General features: G+C 35.6%; 1 protein-coding gene across 1 annotated transcript; it reads right to left on the bottom strand.

Annotated features, from left to right (window-relative positions):
* Positions 1 to 295: 295 nt before the first annotated feature.
* LOC149180973 (uncharacterized) lies at positions 296 to 19,070 on the bottom strand. Its single transcript, XM_089414049.1, has 4 exons — positions 18,768 to 19,070; positions 16,240 to 16,386; positions 15,990 to 16,115; positions 296 to 460 (listed from the first exon to the last, which is right to left on the bottom strand). Exons 1-4 carry the CDS (start codon positions 19,068 to 19,070, stop codon positions 296 to 298), a joined length of 741 nt encoding a protein of 246 aa, XP_089270175.1.
* Between the last annotated feature and the right edge of the window lie 1,979 nt (positions 19,071 to 21,049).

The raw sequence follows: 21,049 nt of genomic DNA, 5'->3' as shown, positions 1-21,049 counted from the left end.
TAGGAAATTGTAAGGACTAACACACTCCAAAAGAACCCCCCTTATAGTTGGTCATCTTCCATTTGGGGAAATTGGAATCACACCTCCACTAGCAGACATATTCATGGATGTATGAAGTGTATGCAGTGAAAGAATGGCTGATGGGACACCCATTTTGGTCCCCTCCACTAGCATTAGCGATCTCAATCTCCTATTCGAGATGGTCCCACTATTGACTATGACCCCCCCGACCCTCCTCCTCCTCCTTCATCACCCTCTACATCATGTCCGGCCCCTCCTCCTCCTTCATCACCCTCTACATCATGTCCGGCCCCTCCTCCTCCTTCATCACCCTCAACATCATGTCGGGTCCCTTCCCCTCCTCTTCCTCCTCCTCCTCCTCCTCCACTCTCCTCCCCTGCCCACATCCTCCACCACCCTCCCCTGTACACACCCTTCTCGTCCCATCATCCCCTCCTCCCTGCATTAAATGTATCATCCCCTTCAAAACCTTTGTCGTGCCCAAAATGTGAATTAAAAATTCAATTTATTTAAGGTGATAAAGGCTCTGTTGCACCCAAAAAAAAGTGCTTGAGATTCAAACTTCTATAGCTTGAAATTCGTGCTTTTCTTTGTTTCGTTCTCCGCTGTGATTGAGATAAGCGTCACACCAATTCTAGAGGTCCCGTTGACTCGAAGCCTCTCTAAGTGACCACTTATAAGTATGTATTTCAGTGAAGTGGATTATAAATACTGTAAAATTTCAGTGAAGGTCATATTTATAATTATGTATTTCAGTGAAGGTTGGTTGTAAGTTATAATTTCAGATTTTTAGTGAAATTTTGTATTTACAATGAAATTTGTATTTACGTAATTTCAATTCCCATTGTATTTACATGAATCAAAGAAAGTAGAAACAAGGATTTTTGGTGGCATTCCAATTGATTGTTTGATTATAGTTGATTGGAGGCAAGATAACTGAATTAGTGGCCTCATAGCCATATTTTTCATGTTTCTTTCACTTACAAAGGATCTTCCTCAAAGATTGGTTTTGGACAATTTGTTCATGATTACAATGCTTAGGTTCTATAGGTTTTGATGGTAGATTCTCTTTTGGTTGATGACACTCAACACAAATTTCTTCATCTTCTATTGACAAAAATGGAAACATGATTAAGACCATTATCAATAGGAAGGAGAAGAAGATGATGCTAGATTATTGTGCTCATCAAAATGGATATATTTTTAAAGAAATACTTCCTTATAAGTAGGACCAAAGAGCCTGTATGCCTTCATGTCCTCATAGTAACCAACAAATATCAACAGTTGACTCTTCTTTTCCATTGCTTTGCACTTTTCATTTGGAATGAAAACCTACGAAAGAGCATTGAATACTCTGAAAGAAGATACATAAGGATTAACATGGGTCCAAACTTCCACTAGAGTCATATGTTGGACTTCCTTGTGATGCATATGGTTCTAAATATAATTGGCACAATTAACTACTTCTACCGAGAAAAGGTGTGATGTTCTTGAATTGAATCATGCAATTGGCCATCTCTTTCAGTGTCTAGTTCTTCCTTTTACAATGCCATTTTGTTAAGGGGTTTAGGGAATAAAATGTTGATGATGAATGCCTTGTTCTATACAAAATCTTTGAATGCTTGGTTGACATATTCCCCCCTATTATCTATGCATAGTTTCTTGATGAAGCAAGATGGATTCTTTCAATAAAATATTTGAAGGTATTAAATGTTGCAAAAACCTCACTCTTGTATATAATGAAGTAGACCTAAGAGAGTCATGAGTAATTATCAATAAATGTTAGTGCATACTTAGCCTTTGAGAAACAAAAAGTTGGAAATGAAATCAAATCACTATGTACCAACTCAAGAGATGATGTAGCAAGTAAAGGTTTCCATTTAGGAAAGGGATATTGATGTTGTTTTCCGAAAGAACAACTTGGAAAAATTCCATCAGTAAAAGGAACCTTTGGAAGATGAAGAACAATATTTTTGGTGCACAACTGTAGTGAAATTTTGTAGTTTAATTGTTCATATCTCTCATTCCATAACCTACTTAAAGAATCAATGTGAGAAATGAATGAGGAAATAGAGGTAGGATAAAAACTAACAAAATTATAGAGTCTAGAATTTTGATCAAATTTTCCAGTATCAACAATAACCCTTGGATCATCTAGTTCACAAATGACTGCCACATTTAAAGAAAAAAATTTGTTTTACCATCACCTGAATGAGAGATATACTAGATGGATAATAAATTGGAAAATATGTGAGGAACAATGAGTACATTATGAATACACCCATCAACTAATTACATGGTGGTGCTTGACCCAAAGACATCAAGCTGAGTAGAGTCTCCAACTACAATTTGTGAGATGTTTCTATGGGACGTTGAGGGAAGCAAGTCGTGACAAGGAGTCATATGATGGGATGCACCTAAAATGACTATCCAACTATCTATTAATCTATATAGAGTTTCAATTAATATATCATTCCCTTTACCTATTGAAATGTTGTGTTGTTTCATGGATTTAGTCAAGACTTGATTTTTCCTAATACTTTCTTTCGACATGCCTATATTTCCCATAGAAATTGCATGTCTCACATAACTTCATACTCTTCTTTCTTTTCTCGGAGGAAGACTCACCCGCTACTCAGTTCACATCAACCTGTAGAAACCCTTGAATTTATTGTAAGCATATTGCAGCCACTCACATTCTATCAAAAAGAAACTTGCATTTACTCAAAACGTTCACTAAAAATATACATAAAAAACATGAAATAAACAAGAACTAAGTGAGTGAGAGCACACTGGTACATCCTTTATTTTGACCCTAACCAAATTGAACTACTACTTATATAAATTGATGGTGGAAAAGAATTGGCTTGGCTTATCCTTGAAAGGACTAGGAGGAAGCTTTGATCAAGATTTCAATTCTATTTTGATTTATATTTACTTAGATGTCTTTTACTTTGGATTAAAATTGGTGAATTTATATTATTGTTTATAACAGGAATATGTTATAAACAATTGATTGATGTGTTTGAATATAATTTTATAATGAAAATTTGCTAAAAAAAAGAGTCAGGGTATTTGCTATTTGAATGTGTGCATGTATTTAAAGAATCTAGGTGCCAAAGTTTCATCCAACTGTATCATCACCAGACCAAAGAATAAGAAGTAAATCATAGATATTCTATTTTTCTTCCTTATTATTTTGTCATTTTTATTAATTTAACCATAGAAAGAAGTATTTTTTTCTATCTCGTTTTGTTAAGAAGGACCCAGAGCACTTTTTGGGAAAATTTAATGAACTAAACCATTTTCCCTCCAGAATATATTTGGTTTGTACTAGCAAGCATGCATAGTAATGTGTCTTGTTGATCCTTTAATGGAAGTTTTATATAGTTATGTAAAAGAATATGATGAATCTGTATTCTTTCCTGAGTGATTCACTTATGTTATTACCCTAGCCTTAGTGCCACTTCTGAATGACTAGTAATTTTATTATATGCTTTTCTCTTTTGTATCCTCATTTTCTATTGGCACTATAGGTTGTTTAATGTTCAAATTTAAATGCATAATTCTAATGTCATTTTATTGTTCTCTTATTTTACATCTATTGTAAGCATAAAAATGGTGCAAAAATTGGATTATGTGCATTGAGGTCTCATGTTATCCTAATCTGGGACAAGAAATCGTTTAATTTGTGCTTTCCAATAGTGCAACAAAACAGGTGCTAGATAGAAAGAGAGAAGTGTAGGGAAGGACTACAAATAACGACGCAAACTATATTTCCCTTGTCAAAGGATTGAAAGAGGAAAAAAATATTGGTTTCGATGATATCACCATACTCACAAATTTAGAGTTAATATGAAACCAGATGAATGGCACATATCAAGTTCAAAAGGAAAATCTAAAACCCCTTTACAACGAAGCCCAAATTTGGAGTTATGAATTTCAAAATTTTAACATAGATTACCATGTAGATATACAAATAATGTCCCCTCATCTATTTTGTGGAGTTGTCAATGATGACATAGGATCATCATTTGTTACACCAGAAGTCATTGAGCAACAACAAGATAGGTCCCCATTATGGGAATGCGTGTTTGTTGTCATTTTTTTGGGGGCACTCATGGCATGGTTCTTTCATTAAAGAAGAAACCATTAATGTACTATTTTCCCCTAACCTGAAAAGATTGGGTTCTCTTGTATGGGTGACACGTATATGGACAAATGTGATATATTCCATGTATATGGAGAAATGTAATATTTGCATGGTTTGTGAATAAATAATTTAGTGTTGTTGAGGTTATAATATTTTCTTTTGTGTTATTTTACCATGTTAGTGATTTGAATTTTCTAATGCATTGAGGCAATTATGTCCATATTTAAAGTTTAAATTAGTCAAGGGGCCTAAAAATATTAACAACATTCATGTGAAAATTGTCTATTTTTGTGAGTTAAAACATAACACTTGGAAACCTCCATTGCCCTCTTTCATGTTTTTAATTGGAATTGGAAAATTACACTTAAATTAGAAGCAATAAAATAGTATTAAAAACATTAAATCCAATGAATTTTAGATCCATAAAATTGAACAGAATGTGGGGATTACGCTATACATTTAAACCTTCTATTTAAATTGTGCACAAATTTTGCATTCTACAAACCATAATTTTATCTATCAACTATAGGATTATACTTACCTTCAAATTGACAATCCAAAATTTTATCCAGAGTATAGGGTAGTCTTACCTTCAAGTTTTCCATCTAGACATTGTATCTATGAAGTATAGGTTGAGCCTCACAATCCATGTTTAGTCTCCATTTTGACCTTGCAGTTTGTTTTGTTTCCTCGGCATTTGCAAATTGCAAAAAATATGGCTTAAAATGTTTTTATCTCTTGTTTTTTTTTTTTTTTTTTTTATTTATTTAATTTTTAAGAATTTGATTTATATTTCTTTCCAGAAAACAATGAGATAGGTGAAATGCAAGAAGTGACCCTGAAAATATATAACTCATGTTGTCTCAGTCATAAACATTATTAATATGTCAATGTAAGTACTATTATGATGAATCTATCCAAATGTTATGTGTTATTCAAAACATCCATATTAGTCTTTAGATATATACTTGCGGATTTCAATGAATTACAAATTACAGTTCAAATTAACCAATAAAGATGTTTCCTAGATGGTCGTATTTTAAATGAGGAATAGAATGGCTCATTATGACCACTACAAAATTTCAACTTGACAACTGCACAACTACTTGGCCTAATTAGCATGGTCCCTCTTCAACCAAGGATTAGATTTTACATGTAAAAAATATAAACACTAACAAAACTAATACTTTTTAAAATAGAATCCTCATTAAACTTACTTTAATATGAAAAAATTGTATCTAATGATAAATTCATAAACAAAAATTGTATTGCCTGCAATTCCAAAATTCTAAGATGGTTGTCTAATAATCAGAAAATCAAAAGCAATAAACCAAGTATTAAAATCTGGAAGAATCACAAAAATACCTTCTTTACTATTAGTGTCAGTGTCTTGACACTTCCATCAGTGATCAATTACTCTTTTGCACACATATTGGGTGTCTCATTCGATCAGCTACATTCCATTAGGTCATAGATCAACTGATGGTAGTGGTTTCATTTTAGTTTCCCTCATGTCATATACCTACTGGCTTGTTCAAAACCTCTTTTCAGTCATTTATAATCATCTCAGTTCATTTCATTCAGTTTTAGGGTTTAGTTTCACTAGATCTTAGGGTTTGTCATCATGGTCCTCCAAAATGGAATAAAAAGGTTAGGCGGCACATGAGAAGGATAAAGAGGTTCATAAATCATAAATTTACTTCTGTTATGCTCAATAAATCCTTTTAACCTCAAAACTCTATTTTGAGGTGAAAACAAAGTTTTTTCCATTATTGTAAAAATTTCATGTAATTTAATTGTTTCTATATGTAATAAGTATTCAATAGCTGTTCTTGTTGACCTGGCAACAAAGTCAATTCCTGGCATTACAAAAAGTCAATGTATAAGTCCACTTGCAAAAAGGCAAAAGTCAAAATGTAAGTGAAACAGATCATTTAGGAAAAAAAGCTGGAAAAACATTAGAAAAGTGGGTCTTGGTTAGTGAAAAATTAAATGAGAAGGGATATAAATGCCAATTTATGTGTTTAATGTCTTCATTGTTGAAATTGAAGAGAGCTAAAGGGAGAAAACAGGATTTTAAGTAAATAAGACAAAACAGGGGAAAAATCAAGACAACTTGCTGGCGTTGCATACCTGTGCCTTGGTGTTGCGCATTAAACTGGCGCTGCGCATCTGTCGTAGGTTTACTATTGAAATTTGGTCTGGCGCTGCGCATTAAAAGTGCACTACGCACCTGTTCCTTGGCGCTGTGCACCTGTTACAAGAGCTAGAATTGCCTCAAGACACCTCCAAACTTCCTAAAAAACAAATTGATGCCTGTTCCAAGTAAGTAGATCACTCCTCCTTGCTCAGGAAAGTTATGCTTGGTGGCTTGGATGTGTTTGGTTTCCTTTAGAGCAAACCCTAGCTAAATGCTAAATCATCTCTTGCAAGTTATTAAAGGTCATTTGCTCTTCTTTCTCACTCCATTCATATTGAGTTTGTCAAATCCCATTCCCTCTCCCTAAATCATCAAAATTCACTCCCCAAACCCCACTCCCATTTACCAAACCCTAGCCCTATACCCTATTCCCAAACCCTAACTCCCACATCCTACTCTTTCACTACATCCACTTCACTATCAAACCCTTATCTCACATTCATAACATCGTTCACTTCCCTCATTTCCCAAAAGAAACCCTTCCTCCTAGCATTCACTTCCTTATACACACTGCTTACTTCATATTTCAAAATCTCTTCATACTCATCTGGTTTCACTTCAAAGTTCATAAGCATGGAGACAGATTTAGATTATGAGAGGGAAGAGGAAACTGTCAGTGATTCTTCTAAAGAAGCTCATGTGCCAAGAAAGCCACACAAAGGAGGAAAGATCATCCGGGAGGAGCCCACCACTCTTACAAAATTACTTGCTTGCCCTCTTATTGTAACTAGCTTTAAACACCAGTCTTGTTATCAGTTTGTGAAATGGTAGAGAGGGTAAAATTTCATCATGAGCTTGCTAGGTTGTTTGTTATTCATCTCCACAATGGCCAAGTGAACCTTGCTGGTGTCTCTTTCACCTTGACACCTGCCACCATTTCAGCAGCAACAGGCATCCCTAATGTAGGTGAACAGTGGAATAAGGGGCAGTATGTGGGCAGAGAACATTATGAGCCTTACATTAAGGCTAGATATCACAGGCAAATCAGTAGGGTTTTTCCTTTCAAATACTTGCAGAACACTTATGCTCCTCTCATGAAACTCATCATCAAGTATTTCACTTGTGAAGGAAGGTTTTCCCACCTATATACATATCATATCAGGTTGTTGATGCATTTCACAAGAGTAAGGATGATGAACCTCCCATACTTTATATGCAGGAATATTGAGAAGATGGCTCACTATGTGCAAAGGAAACCTTTTCCTCAACAACTCAACAACATTTACCACTTCTCACTGATTAAAATTGTTGTCTTGCATCAACTAAGCTTGTTGAACATACCATGGGATACCTTTATTGCCCATGAGATTTTCAAAGGCCCTCAGGTGATTCCATCAGTGCCTCAAGAGGAAGGAGTGCCATAAGGACAGCGAGGTGTTCATGAGACTGAAACTACATGTGTGTCAGTGTTTGTCACTTATGAGAGAGGCACAAGGAGGCTTTTTGCTGCTGCCAGGCGAGTACTATCTCCACCAGGGGTGGAAGGGGTCTTGTTTTCTTTACCAGACCACAGGAAAATGTTATCTTCATCGGGGGTGAAAGGGGCTTTTCCTTCTTCTCTAGCTATACAAGTTGACCAGCAATTAAAGAGCAGAGACAAAGGGAAACAAAAGATGCATGAGGAGGTCCTTCTTGAAGGGCAAGACAGAGATTTATTCTTATTGAGGAAGATGTCACTGATTTGGGCTCTCAAACCTCAAGACTCAAGGACATGATTATCAAAGAGAAGGAGGTTGAAATACAAGCCTTATCACTTAACCTTGAGAGGGCCAAATGGATCATCAACTTTCTTGAGCAGGAAAATAAGCAACTGACAGATAAGCAAGCTATTATGGAGCTGCAAATGATTAGGGAAAATAGGCAAAAGGCAAAGAAGAGAAAGATCAAGATGACCTCCCTTGAGCAAGAAATTGAGGATGACCGAGAATCATGGTTGGAGAGGGTGAACATTCACCTTGAGAAGATGCTTGAGAAAGCCAACAAAGAGAAGAAAATGTTGCACCATATGGCCTATCACTACCTAACCTGGAACAAAGTTTGCAAAACAAGGGTAAGAGGCTAAAGGCCAAGCTAAAAAGAGATTTAAGGAGCGAAAAAGAGCAAGATAAACTCAAGATCTTGTTTGAAGCATCATTGGCTCATCAAAGCACTTAACAAGGGTCAATCATGCCAAATTTGAAGAAATTTGGAGAAATTTTTGTCAATTTTGAAATTTTTAATGTGAAAAATAGGCTTTTCCCACTTTTGTTGGGGACATTTTCTTGCAAAAAGTTTACATTTTTTGAATCAATATGGAAAAATATGAAAGCTCAGAAATGGCTAGGAATTTTGGACAAGTTCTAGGTCTCCAAAAGGGAAAAAAACACCCAAAAAGTGCCATCTCTGCCACTTTTTTGGCACACAGGAAGTAGTCTTGGGAGAATCAATTTTTGGAGGGGCAAATGGACTCCAAATTCAGAAATTCAAGTTGTTCTAGAAATTAGACTCGCCATTCTTTCCAACGAGCTATACTGCACCTGATTTGGACTCGGGGAAGCCTTCAAAAATTTTCCTAGAAAAGGCACTACGCATTAAAATCTTGGCCTTGAGCATTAAATGAATTTTGCCAATTTTGCCTGATTTTCCAGATTTTTCCTAGTTTTCTTAGGAAATCACTTTTTCCTCATTTCTTGGCAAATTTAAGCATGGTAAATGATGAATTCGATGTAATATGGTTTAAAATCACTTCATAGGCTAGATACATCAAGTTACAAGTGGTTTTGAGCTGTAATGAATTGGTTTCCTTGGTTTTAAAGGCAAGCTATTCCACTGCCTATATTCCTGTTCTTAGTTTAGATATGGTTGAAACCACCCCTTTTCTCTTGGATTCGACCCTGATAGCTAGCTTGAGTAGTTTCCTTCCCTATATCATGTACCTTTGATTCATTTGTAAAGGTTGGACTTTGGAAGAAGTGTTGGACTCACTGAACATCTGTATCAACAGTTTGGCAAGGAATAAAACTAGGTTTCATAGCTATTTTGTGGGATTCTTGTGACAGTGAGTTTATGTATTGTTTCTTCTTTATAATGAGTTTCTTCTAATGTTTTATATGTATCCACATCTCTCTCTCTCTTCTAAACTAAATGAATCAAGGTGAATAGACAAAATACACTAAATTTACAGTGCTTTGTCTTGGGAATGCATTTGGTTTTCAATGTTTTCATTGTTTGAAGAGGATTCATAGTTTCTTATGCCCTCAAATCCTCAATTGTCTTACTCTACCATCTCAATCCATTGCTAGTACATAAACCCTTTTCTACCTTGCCCCACAAGACATGACTGTATCCCTGAGTTGATTTCCTGAACCCAATCTGCCTTCTCCAATTGATCCAGCAACCAAAACTTAAAATCAAACCAAAAACCTTAATCTCCTATACCTAGCCTAAAAGCAACATTCATTTCAGTCATCTCAAGCCTTGGTTGCCAATATTCTAATTGAGATTGACAAGGAGAGAGCCCTCTCCCGACCTGGTAGGGCTAGCTACCAGGTTAAGCGTGGTTTGATGTTACCCTAGACCTGCCTTCCTTTAGCTTGAGGTAGATTTAGGCACTAACATTTACATCACCTATCAGTGGTTAACAACAGACAACTACCTAAGCACTATTTGTTAGAAGCATTAATTACCATCAATATGAATGCCAAAAAACTGACATGTAAAATATTCTCAAAAAGAGATAGGATATTGTAGGAAAAGTAGAGTAATGCGAAATAAAATTGATAGATAAATAAAGAAAAATTTAACCACCACAGGAATTGATAAAAAGATAGCACACAATGCATAAAAGAAAAGGCACCCTTTCTTGAAATATAACTAGATGAATTGGTCCCTCCTTTAAATTTTATCACTACAACAAAACCAACAATTTGCGCCAGATTTAGCGCCAGATTTTAGTGCATTTTTTTTGTAATTGTGATGAGCAACCTGGCGCTAAATCTGGCTCTATTGTACAATTTTTAAAGCGTCCTTTTTTGCACTTGATTTTGCATCCTTTTTCACGCTAGATTTTGCATCATGTTTTACACCAAACTATGCATCATTTTTTGCGTCAAATTTTGAACCAAGATTTGCATCTTATTTTATGACAGGTTTTGCTTGTAGTTTTGTGTCATTTTTTGCATCTATTTTTCATTCTCTTTTGCTTCCTATTTTGTGTCATTATTTGCTTCCATTTTTGCACCATCATTTGCATCAAGTTTACACTGTATTTTGAATCCAATTTAACGTCTTTTTATGCATCCATTTTGTGTCAGTTTTCGCATCTAGTCTTACGCCAGGTTTTGTATCTAGTCTTACACTAGTTTTTGCTTCTATTTTTGCACCAGCTTTGGTGCCTATCTTTGCACCATGTGTTGAATTTGATTTAGCACCAAATTTTGCATCCATTTTTGTGCCCATTTTTGCATCTTTTTTTGGACCATTTTTTACATCCACATTTACGTTTGATTTGTCTCCATTTTTCCCATCTCATTTTGCACCATATTTTGCGTCATTTGTTTCATCCAATTTTGCATCATTTTTAACACCATCTCTTGCATCTAATGTTACATCATTTTGCGCATCCAAATTTGCATTTATATTTGCATCTTATGTTGAGTCATGTGTTGTGTCCACCTTTGCATCTTATTTTGTGTCTAATGGTACATTCAATTTAGAGCCATTTTTTACGTCTACTTTTGTATTTGTTTTTGCACCAAGTTTTGCATCCAATTTTAAGCTATTTTATGCCCTTTTTTGCACCATTTTTTGTGTCTACTTGTGTCCAATGTTGCACCATTATTTACACCGACTTTTTCATCCAATTTTGCATTTTTTTGGTGTCTAGTTTTACATCGTTTTCACCATCCAAATTTGCATCTTTTTTTGCCTCATTTTGTGTCCACATTTGCATATAATTTTGTGTCTGAGTTTGAGCCTAAATTTGCATGTGATTAGGAATCATTTTTTACATCCAATATGGCATCCTTGGTTTCACCTTTTTTCAGCCCCATTTTGCATCTTGTTTTATGTCTTTCTTACATCTTTTTTTTTTCCTTTTTTGCACCCAAGTTTGCATCCCAAATTTACACCATTATTTGCATCATCATTTGGCATATTAATTTGTAACGTTTTTTGCTTCTTTTTAACGCTCAACTTTGCATCTTATTTTACATCTAGTTGTTGTCTTTTTTTGCATCTAATTTGGTGCCCATTTATGTGTCCTTGTTATTGCCCAATTTGATATCCTTTTGTATGCCATGTTTTGTTCCCTTCTTTGTGTCAACTATTGCACAATTTTTCACTTCTAATTTAAAACACTTTGTATGTCAATTGTTTGCATTTTGTATTAATTCCTAGTTTAACATCCAATTTTACTTTCAATTTTGCATCCATGGTTACATCCGCATTTGACTTCTCATATAGAGTATATTTTTCTTTACATATATGACCCCCTTTATAGATTCATAGTGAAATATATGATAGTTTCTAAATATCATTAAAGCAGATATCACAATTGAAAATCATTTGTAAAGAAATTTAAGAGAAATTGACAACATCCATCCAAAAAAATAACAATGTGTCATTAAGAATTTTCAAAACATGTACAAAATAGCAACATAATACTAATAAAATCAGTATTATTTTTAATCAAAACAAGTAAAATTCAAATATGATTAACAAATCAAAATATTTCATGAATATCATTATTCTACGATAAATTAACAACATACATAAATCAAACTCATCGTATGATTACAAAATCAAAATGTCTCATTGATATAGGGTAAATTCACAACACCCATCTAAACATAGCAATGTCATTCTACACAATAATTTCTTCATAAAAAACAATGCATGTCCATGCCTAGCTACCACCACCAAGATCATCCTCATGATCATCTTGACCATCCTCATTACTCTGATCCACATCATCACCAACACCGCAACTATCATCATCATCTCCTCCTTCACCACCATCATCCTCATCCTCATCCTCATCATCTCCTGATATATGTTGAACATAATTTGGATCATCGTCTTGGAAATCATTACCTATAGCATTCTGACAAAAAAAATCAATATTACATGTTAGTATTAATTACATAACACAACGCATGTTTTTGTTATACAATGTTAACCATAAAATGAGGTAAGATATACTAACATTTGCACCAGATGTTGCAAAGGAAACGCCGTAAGGCATAAATTGAAAAATACAAATACAACAAAAGAATACTTTGATAAAGAATAAAAATATATTGAATGCTCAAATCAATGCCCCATTAACTGGAAGCATTTAGTAGACATATCTAATGCAGAGACAAGCAAAAATATATAATTCTTCAAATTCTAGATGGATGCAATCACTTAGTAATGCCATGTTGAGAACCTTCCTCTACTTGTAATATCCTCTATCAGGGGCAACCTTCACGCCTCTACCTTATATCAACACTGACGAAGTTAGCAATCCCATTGGCCCATCCTATTTATCTGTCAAGTTTGAAGCATAAGGCAAGTGACTGGACACTGGTATTATACAATAAGCTGAAACCTAAACTGAACTTCCCCCATGGGCATGACGGACAAGAGATGGGGCTTTTCTTAAATAGAAGAGATAGGGCAATCTTTACATCCCTACCTCATCAACACTGATGAAGTTAGCAATCCCATTGGCCTATCCTATTTACCTGTCAAGTTTGAAACATACGGCAAGAGACTGGACACTGGCCAATCCTATCAGATATCCCTCTATCAAAGCAACATTCTAATGGTCCCTGCTACAATTATACAATATCTAGAGAGCATCATTAGAAACATCCTTTGGAGAGATAAAAATGAAAACAAGTGGCCTCTACTCCATTGGAAATGGGTGGCATTTCTTAAATAAGGTACGAGGGACAGAATGCAAGATCTTTTTAGCAAGGTCCCCTATACGAAAATCTATTGATACTATTGATGGAAACACACTTTGGAATAAATCAATTAGAAGTATCTGGTGTGAGGCAAAAAATAGAAGAGATAATCAAGAAAATATGTATGCCTAAAGGTTGTATAATCTACAACGATGTGCTTCAAAGTAAAATTTTATCTAAGGTAGACATAGAAGTTTCAATTCATACAAAATTAACTATCAAATTGTTTTGTTTAGACTCTTAGAGCTAACTTTAATTTTTAACAGCAGAAGATCAGACAGACCAGTAGTTTAGGAACTCTGCACTCCTCACCATTTTTGTATACTTATGGAGAAATTATAGATTTTTCAGATGGATGAAGATGTTTCTGAAAGCATCATTTTGTAAACATGCAAATTCTCCTCTGCGTAAACAAATAAAAGCTGAAAAAAGAGAAGAAACCAAAAAAGGGGTAGAAGTATAGGCCAACCCAATGTGAAATTTCAATATAACCTTCTCTAACCTTGTCTAATTTCTAAACAACACATTTAACTAGTCATTGATGTCATGTTTCCTCTTTGATGCTTTACATCAAATTAACTTCATCTAACCCCAGCAAGGTAGATGTGCCCACCACACCACTTCATGAGAATGTGTACATAGTTGTACGTCCCTTCATTATCTCAGATGATGCTTTTACTCTCCACCAAACTCCTCGCATGAGAAAAGCAATCTTTGCAAGGTCTCAGTTCAGATTTGGGAAGCTTTGCAAAGGCACATTGTGTTGTTTCATGATGGTAAATGTTATTCATGAATGGAAATTTCTATCTGATTATGCTGAATCCAGGGCATCCTCTGTTATTCCTTGCTTCTTTATGGTTTTTCTGGTTTTGTTTATGGTGGTGTGAGGCTTTGTCGAGGTGTGGTGTGAGAGAGGGACCAGACCATCTTGGGCTACCCTCCTCTTGGGATCAGCTCCTACTCAGGTCTCTTTATTTTCTTCCTCTCGTCAAGTCCTTACTCCTTAGTTGGTCGGGGCACGCACTTCTGAGGTGGATTCTATCTGCAGCAGGGCCTCCTCGGGGCATACATAACCCCGAAAGCTCATCGATTGCCGTGTGAGTTGGAACTAGCATTTGAGGGTGGGAAAATGGCAATGGAAATTTGAGAGGTATCATTGCTTCATTGCTGAAAGGTCATCTATCAAGAGTAGATGTACCAGTCCCATTACAACTAGACAGCTGCAGGGAAGGGTACTCCTTTCCAAAAATGACACTAAAAACAAAATTCTAATGATGATGAACATGATGCAGTTGGAATTTAAAGCCATGGACAAGCATTTGACAAGGATAAAAGTAGTCTTACTGCATGGCAAAGGCCCAACTCATCTAGACAGTCCAGGTGATCAAGCACCCATAGATGTGGAGGTTTCCACCTCCTAGTCTCCTCATGAAAATTTATGTTTTCTATCTTTACTATTATAGTAGGATTATGTGTTATATTTTGTGGCTGTTAAGCCAAGGCACTGTAGGATTTTTTAGAACTCAGTATATTTTTTTAAAATGTATATTTTTGGACAGCAGACCTCCTGTATTGCCAATGGTCCGGTTTCCCTAGTGGCAGACCAGAGGCATACAGAAGGTTGGATCATATGTGATCATCAACAATTAATAAAAGGCCTTTAAATTACCTCCCCACCCCCTCCCAAAAATAAAAAATAAAAATCATCTATAAAGTTTAGAAACTCAATTATTGAGAAGATGTTTCGGCATAAATCACATCATAAATCATTTGTCGACATGTTCCAAACCAACAAGTGTGGTTCATCGTCAGGACAAGTTGAAGATCTAGACCATGGCAGATTATTTTCCAACTAGCAAAATTAAATCACAACTAGGTTATTATCCAGCTAAGATTAATCAGAAATCAATTTTTTAAAAGTATGTTCTTATCCAGCCCAAATTTAATCAAACTTCAAAAGTATGTTCTTATCAAGCCCAAATTTAATCAAACTTCAATTATACCCTGAAGATGAGCTCTGCAGTGTGGTCAAAAAATTGAGGAATAATCTACTCCAACACAGCTCTCCTCTTGAATAAAATAATGTCCAGCTACCTGAGCTTTAAAGTCATTCTAACCTTTTGTATGGAAGATTTATAAAATTCATTTCCATTTTAGTTATAGAAAATCCCAATAAAGATAGTGATTGATTTCATGTTTGTACATATGTAATGAACACTTAGCACAATAGTATAGCTCAGTTTGCCCAACCCTTTCTACAGAAGGCATAATACCCAGGGAGGTTACAGGATCTATTCCCAAGTAGTTATGTCCAGTTACCAGCTGGTATTTCAACTAGAAGTCAATTCCATTCCTCACCCAGAAAAAAAAAATACAGGGAAAGGAGGGAGAAAGGGGGATTCCATCACTCTGACAATGTACCAACTTCCTCACTTGGAACAGTTAATATGTGGGCAAGTTAAGGGAACATCTTTCTCTGGGAAAATTAATATAAACAATTACTGATGCAGTTACCTCCTTATAATGGCATAAATAAAAATTTTGTTGAATTAATGTTTGTAAGGAATTATCTTTGTAAGGTTCCAATTTTGATGTATGGGCAGAATAAATTATAAACCTATCCATCAACCAAATGAGTCTTGCAAAAAGAAAGAGATAAAGAGAAACTATTCACAAAACTTACCTTTAGCATTTGATGGCCTCCACTATCACTGGTGCTGAAAAGTTGCAACATCGGTGTTTCTTTTTGCGAAGGAGAGTGAGTAATTTCACTGCCTTTCTCAAAATTTGATAAATCACCCTCCCAGTCCTGTAGTAGTCACAAAGAAACATCTTAATATAATGAGGCATTTTCCAAACAAAACATTTTTAAAAATGGTGCATTGGATAAGGTAGCCTACGTCAGAACACTGTATAGGTCATAGAGGGAAGACCTGTAGCTGCTCTCGGATGGCAGGCACAACCTTATGCAAACTGTCAAAACAACATGGCGCACTTCCCGACTTCACATCATTGTATGTCGAATCTATGCTTCGAATAAGACACAGTAGCTCTTTTGAAGATACCAAAACACTTAATACCTACAGATGAAAAGCAAAGAATAGAGGTAACACTGCAAAGGACACGTTTAGAAAAAGATGTTATTGCCATTACATATCTCAGTTCTAATGATACAATGAAATACGCATGGAAATTCAACTGTGAATAACCACAGTCCACCCTTTTGAATCCCATTTGATATACTTGTCAGAAAATACATTAACAAACAAAATTATACATGTACTATGAACTCCAGTATAAACTGACATAAATCTCAGCCAAATACCAAACCTGTTGAAAATTAAAGTGATCATGAATATACAACGAAAATGCACGAATGTAAATTGGATTTCAAGTATTGTTTCTATCTGGATAAAAGAAACAAATTAGAAATAATAACCACCAATTGCTACCGTTATCAAAGAAGTGAACTTGTTAGAAGATCAAGCTAAAACAGTGCAATATTGAAATCCAGGAACATTTTCAATAAGACATTAAAAAACAATCATCAAACTTGGCAGGAAACGCAAGGTTTCAGGCAAGACCACTGCCCACCCAACCATGATCCACCTAAGTAACATTGAGTTGCACTCACTTCTTATGTGACTTGAGAATGGATTACGAATGCCGACTATTGGCATATCAACATTATCCAGACAGTTATAGGGAAAGATTTGAGAAACTTAGGACTTCAATTTTCTTTGAAAGCAACAGACTTACTACACACATTCAGGACATTTTTTGGTCAGAAAATCATTATGATTTACCAGCATGGATCCATCTTAAGCACGGATTCACATAAGTTGATATTCACATAAGTTATTGATATAGATCTTCAAGTCTTACTACACACATTCAGGACATTTTTTGGTCAGAAAAGCATTATGATTTACCAGCATGGATCCATCTTAAGCACGGATTCACATAAGTTGATATTCACACAAGTTATTAATATAGATCTTCAAGTAATTTATTTATATAAAGTGTTAACTTATTTTTTGAAAAGTATAAGGTTTAAACATCTTACTCGCATAATTTTTTTTTACTTCTAATTACTTTACATGAAATTATATTATAGGTCAAATGGATAACTAATTAAACATGTATAGCATATTCTTTTTTTCTTTTTTATTATAGCCAACATTACTTTTCTATTTAGAGAATATTTTATTTTTATTTTAAGAGGGACGTCAACTCTAGAGTCCAAGTTGAGCACGGACATACTTACACATCACGTTCACACTGGGCTGTAAAATGAGCCTCCTAGCCCAATTATACTATAAAGACAGCAAACATGATCACTCCCAATTTGTGTTGAGAACCCTTGACAGTGCATAAGAATATACCAAAAAACATTTTCTTCAAAATTGCATAGTCAAACCAGGTTTGGGTTGGGATCACAAGTTTGTCCATATCCATTCAATATCTATGCCCATTATACAAAGTTAGCGAAGTACCTATCAGATGTAAAATGCAAAACTCAATCCTTCTTTGCAGAACTCGTCCAAAACATGAAGCATATAAATTGCTCGCTGAATTATCAAATAGAAGTAACTTCAGTGCAATGACATCAGGCTGAATTTACCCATTGTTTCTCGAGCAATAGACATGATAATTTATGGAAATGACCCTCCACAAAAGACTGTAAATAGATGGTGTGCTTAGCTATTTGATTGGAAATCTTGTCTACAACTATTTAAACTACAATGAATCTGTCAACATAAAATAATAAGTTGGATAGGTATTTTTCAGACACAAAGCATTTGAGATCCAAAAAATAGACCCTAATCTAAATGTCTCTAATTTAAACCACAGACAATTATTTGTTTGTTGAATTAACAACCAAATTAAGTTTCAATAACACGACGTAATTTTCACATACAAAGCATTTGAGTGCAAAATAAGAAAGATAGTTTAAACGCCTATAAAATAAACCAAGGACATTTTTTGTCTGTTAAACTAATAAACAATTATATCAAATTCAAGCCTACATTTACATGCATGAAGACTGCTCATAACTTAATCTATCAGGAATGGATCATTTGTTGTTAATGTTGAATTTTTCTGTTAATATAGCACTGACAGCAAGGCAAATTCAATATTTAAAAGGCAGCAATCTACATTCGGATCTGGACAACACTTTTTCTCCTTTCCTGCTATGTGATTATTCCCATGCAAGAGGAAGTTCCAACTAATTGATTTTCACACTTCCAAAAGTAAATTCCTCATGTCTGAATTTTCTAGATACAAAACCTAGGTATAATAATCCTAATTGTTGATCCTACCTTGAAATAAGTACCTTTAATCCACCATTGGATCTTGCTTTAAATAAACATGGGGTCTTGCTTGAAGTGTCAAAGTTTATTCATCTATTCCTTGCTATTATCAATAAGACAATAGAATAAAGGAAAGAGCAATGCACCTTGTGAGTCATCTGAAGAACTGCCTTGGTATTGATGTGCACGAACTTGTGGGCAAATACAAGAAACTGAACAACAAGAGAGCTATAAAAAGGATAATTAGCCAGAACATAGTTTTGCCAATGATCATTATATCCATAACAACTTTCTTTCGTGCTTCTTTTTACTAATGATCCCACAGAATCAGTACCAGTCTTTTGCTTTTGAAGCAAGCTACCTGAAAGTGGAGACAATCGTTGATCCCTATCCCTAAGCATCTTATTCTCTGCCTCCAAATAATGATCCTCTTCGAGAGCGGGCATCATTTTGCCTTCTTCACCAATATTTCAAGGCTGTAAACAATCCAACCATAGATCAATAATGTGTGTAGCCTTCTTCAGACAAGCACCTACTGGCCAATAACTGAAAGCTCGTAATATAAACCTGTACAAAGGCCTCTGTAACAGAAGGGACCATGTAGCAGGCACAACCAAACTACTTCGTGGCAAGGAAAATGACCTCAATCTCAAGGTATCCATTTGTGATGCAGCTCTCCATCCAGAATTCAACTCTTCTTGAGGACAACACAAAGTACTGCTTACATAATTGACCAGTATTTTCACAGCCTCTGTGATTTCTACACTGGGGAGACCATACCTATGATATCGATTATTAACAGGTAACAAAATACCAAAAGACTGGCAAACCCGTGAAGGTAAGGGCGAAAAATCGTCATTCACTAACCAAAACTGTACAAAGGTATGAACAACAAACTCGGCGCGGGAAAATATCGATGGATTCTCCTCGAAAAAATGATGTACAGACACACTGGGAGCACAAAAATCAGATATAGGAACAAATTTGTGTAGATACAAATTCAGAAGATGCAAATAAGGGCTAGAATTGAACTTCACAGGCCTTCCATTGTCATGGCTACCGTGCAAACTATGCAGAGAAGACGCCCATTTCTCGAAACGAGACCGGGAAGCCTTCTTAAACACCAATTTCATTTCATCCGAATCCGAACGATGCATAATATCATTATCTTTGCATACAGCGTAATAAGCAAACCAAAACATAAAATACTCAAATGCATTCAACTGCACCTGAATCCTCCTGCATGGTCGTCCTCCTTCAATCGGTCTTTAAATAAAACAGGGCAGACTTCAGATAAGATATACAAACCCCTCTCCGACTGAAGCATGTGACGAATCCACGCCGGAAGGCACTCAGATGGAAACACATAGCGAACAACATTTTCCTCGTCTGCGGCAAAGATTGACGAAAACAAAGCTCCAGACGGCGAGAGAAGATTTACGACCGCATTCGCGAAATGCTCAGAGGTCTGCGTGATCCATCCGCCAATGCCGGACGGCTGTAAGACCTTCTCGAAGCCGAAGATCTTGCGGAGCAGAACAGGGAAGCATGTTATGTAAAAATGCCTGGTCTGATCCCAGCTGTGCCTATCGATGAAGGATTCCACGACCCGGCATGAATTCAAAATATCAGACGATGATGAGGAAGCATTCAATAACAGCGAACTTAATTCTTGGGCTTCGAAAGAGAAATCTGTCGAAGGTGAAGAAGACACAGCCATTGCACCTCAATTTTACAGTCTCTCTACTGATCCGGTCGGAGGCTTAAATCCCGAGATAAACCCCTTGAATCTTCCTGAACCCTCATGCAGAACCACTAAACCCTACACTACATCGGATCGCAGCACTCACTGATCTAGTATTATAGGCATTCTAAGGTGGGGATACTCTTCTCTTTATTTCAAAATATTTGCACCGCCTTAAGTAGCTTTTCAACTTTTGCCACTTCCCTTGAAAGACGTTAGTGTGGGGTGGGGAAATTATGTTGTTTTTGAGGAGTTTTTTGGTTTTTGGGGACAGGGCCACTCTTTATGTGACCATCCGGGCAAGCGAGGCGGTAATCTTAAGTTCTTGCAGGGATATCTTATCTCTTATGGATTAATATGATTATTGATACTCTCTTATGAATTACTTACATTAGTGATAAGGATAGGGGATTAAAAATTTAAATATAATAATAAATTATATAAAAATAAATAAAAATTTGATGGGGTGTTGAGATGTGTGTTAGGTTACTGAGCGGATTTGTTATTCCGTTGTCACCCCAAACATTAAAGAGAGGGATAGTGTCGCCCACATTTAATGATAATGCACTGTTTTAATTTGGAAATCTTTGAAACTTCCTCAATTTCCTACAATTGTTGGGGTCAAATTGATGATATTTGGTGTCAATGTCGTGTTGTCGGGTTATCTATGGGATATTTCCTCTG

The sequence above is a fragment of the Pinus tabuliformis genome, chromosome 3_2 (genome assembly GCF_031772625.1).
Source record: "Pinus tabuliformis cultivar Carrire ecotype Pingquan chromosome 3_2, CPIR1, whole genome shotgun sequence".
Lineage (NCBI taxonomy): Eukaryota > Viridiplantae > Streptophyta > Pinopsida > Pinales > Pinaceae > Pinus > Pinus tabuliformis.
This window is presented reverse-complemented; position numbering and strand designations above follow the sequence as displayed.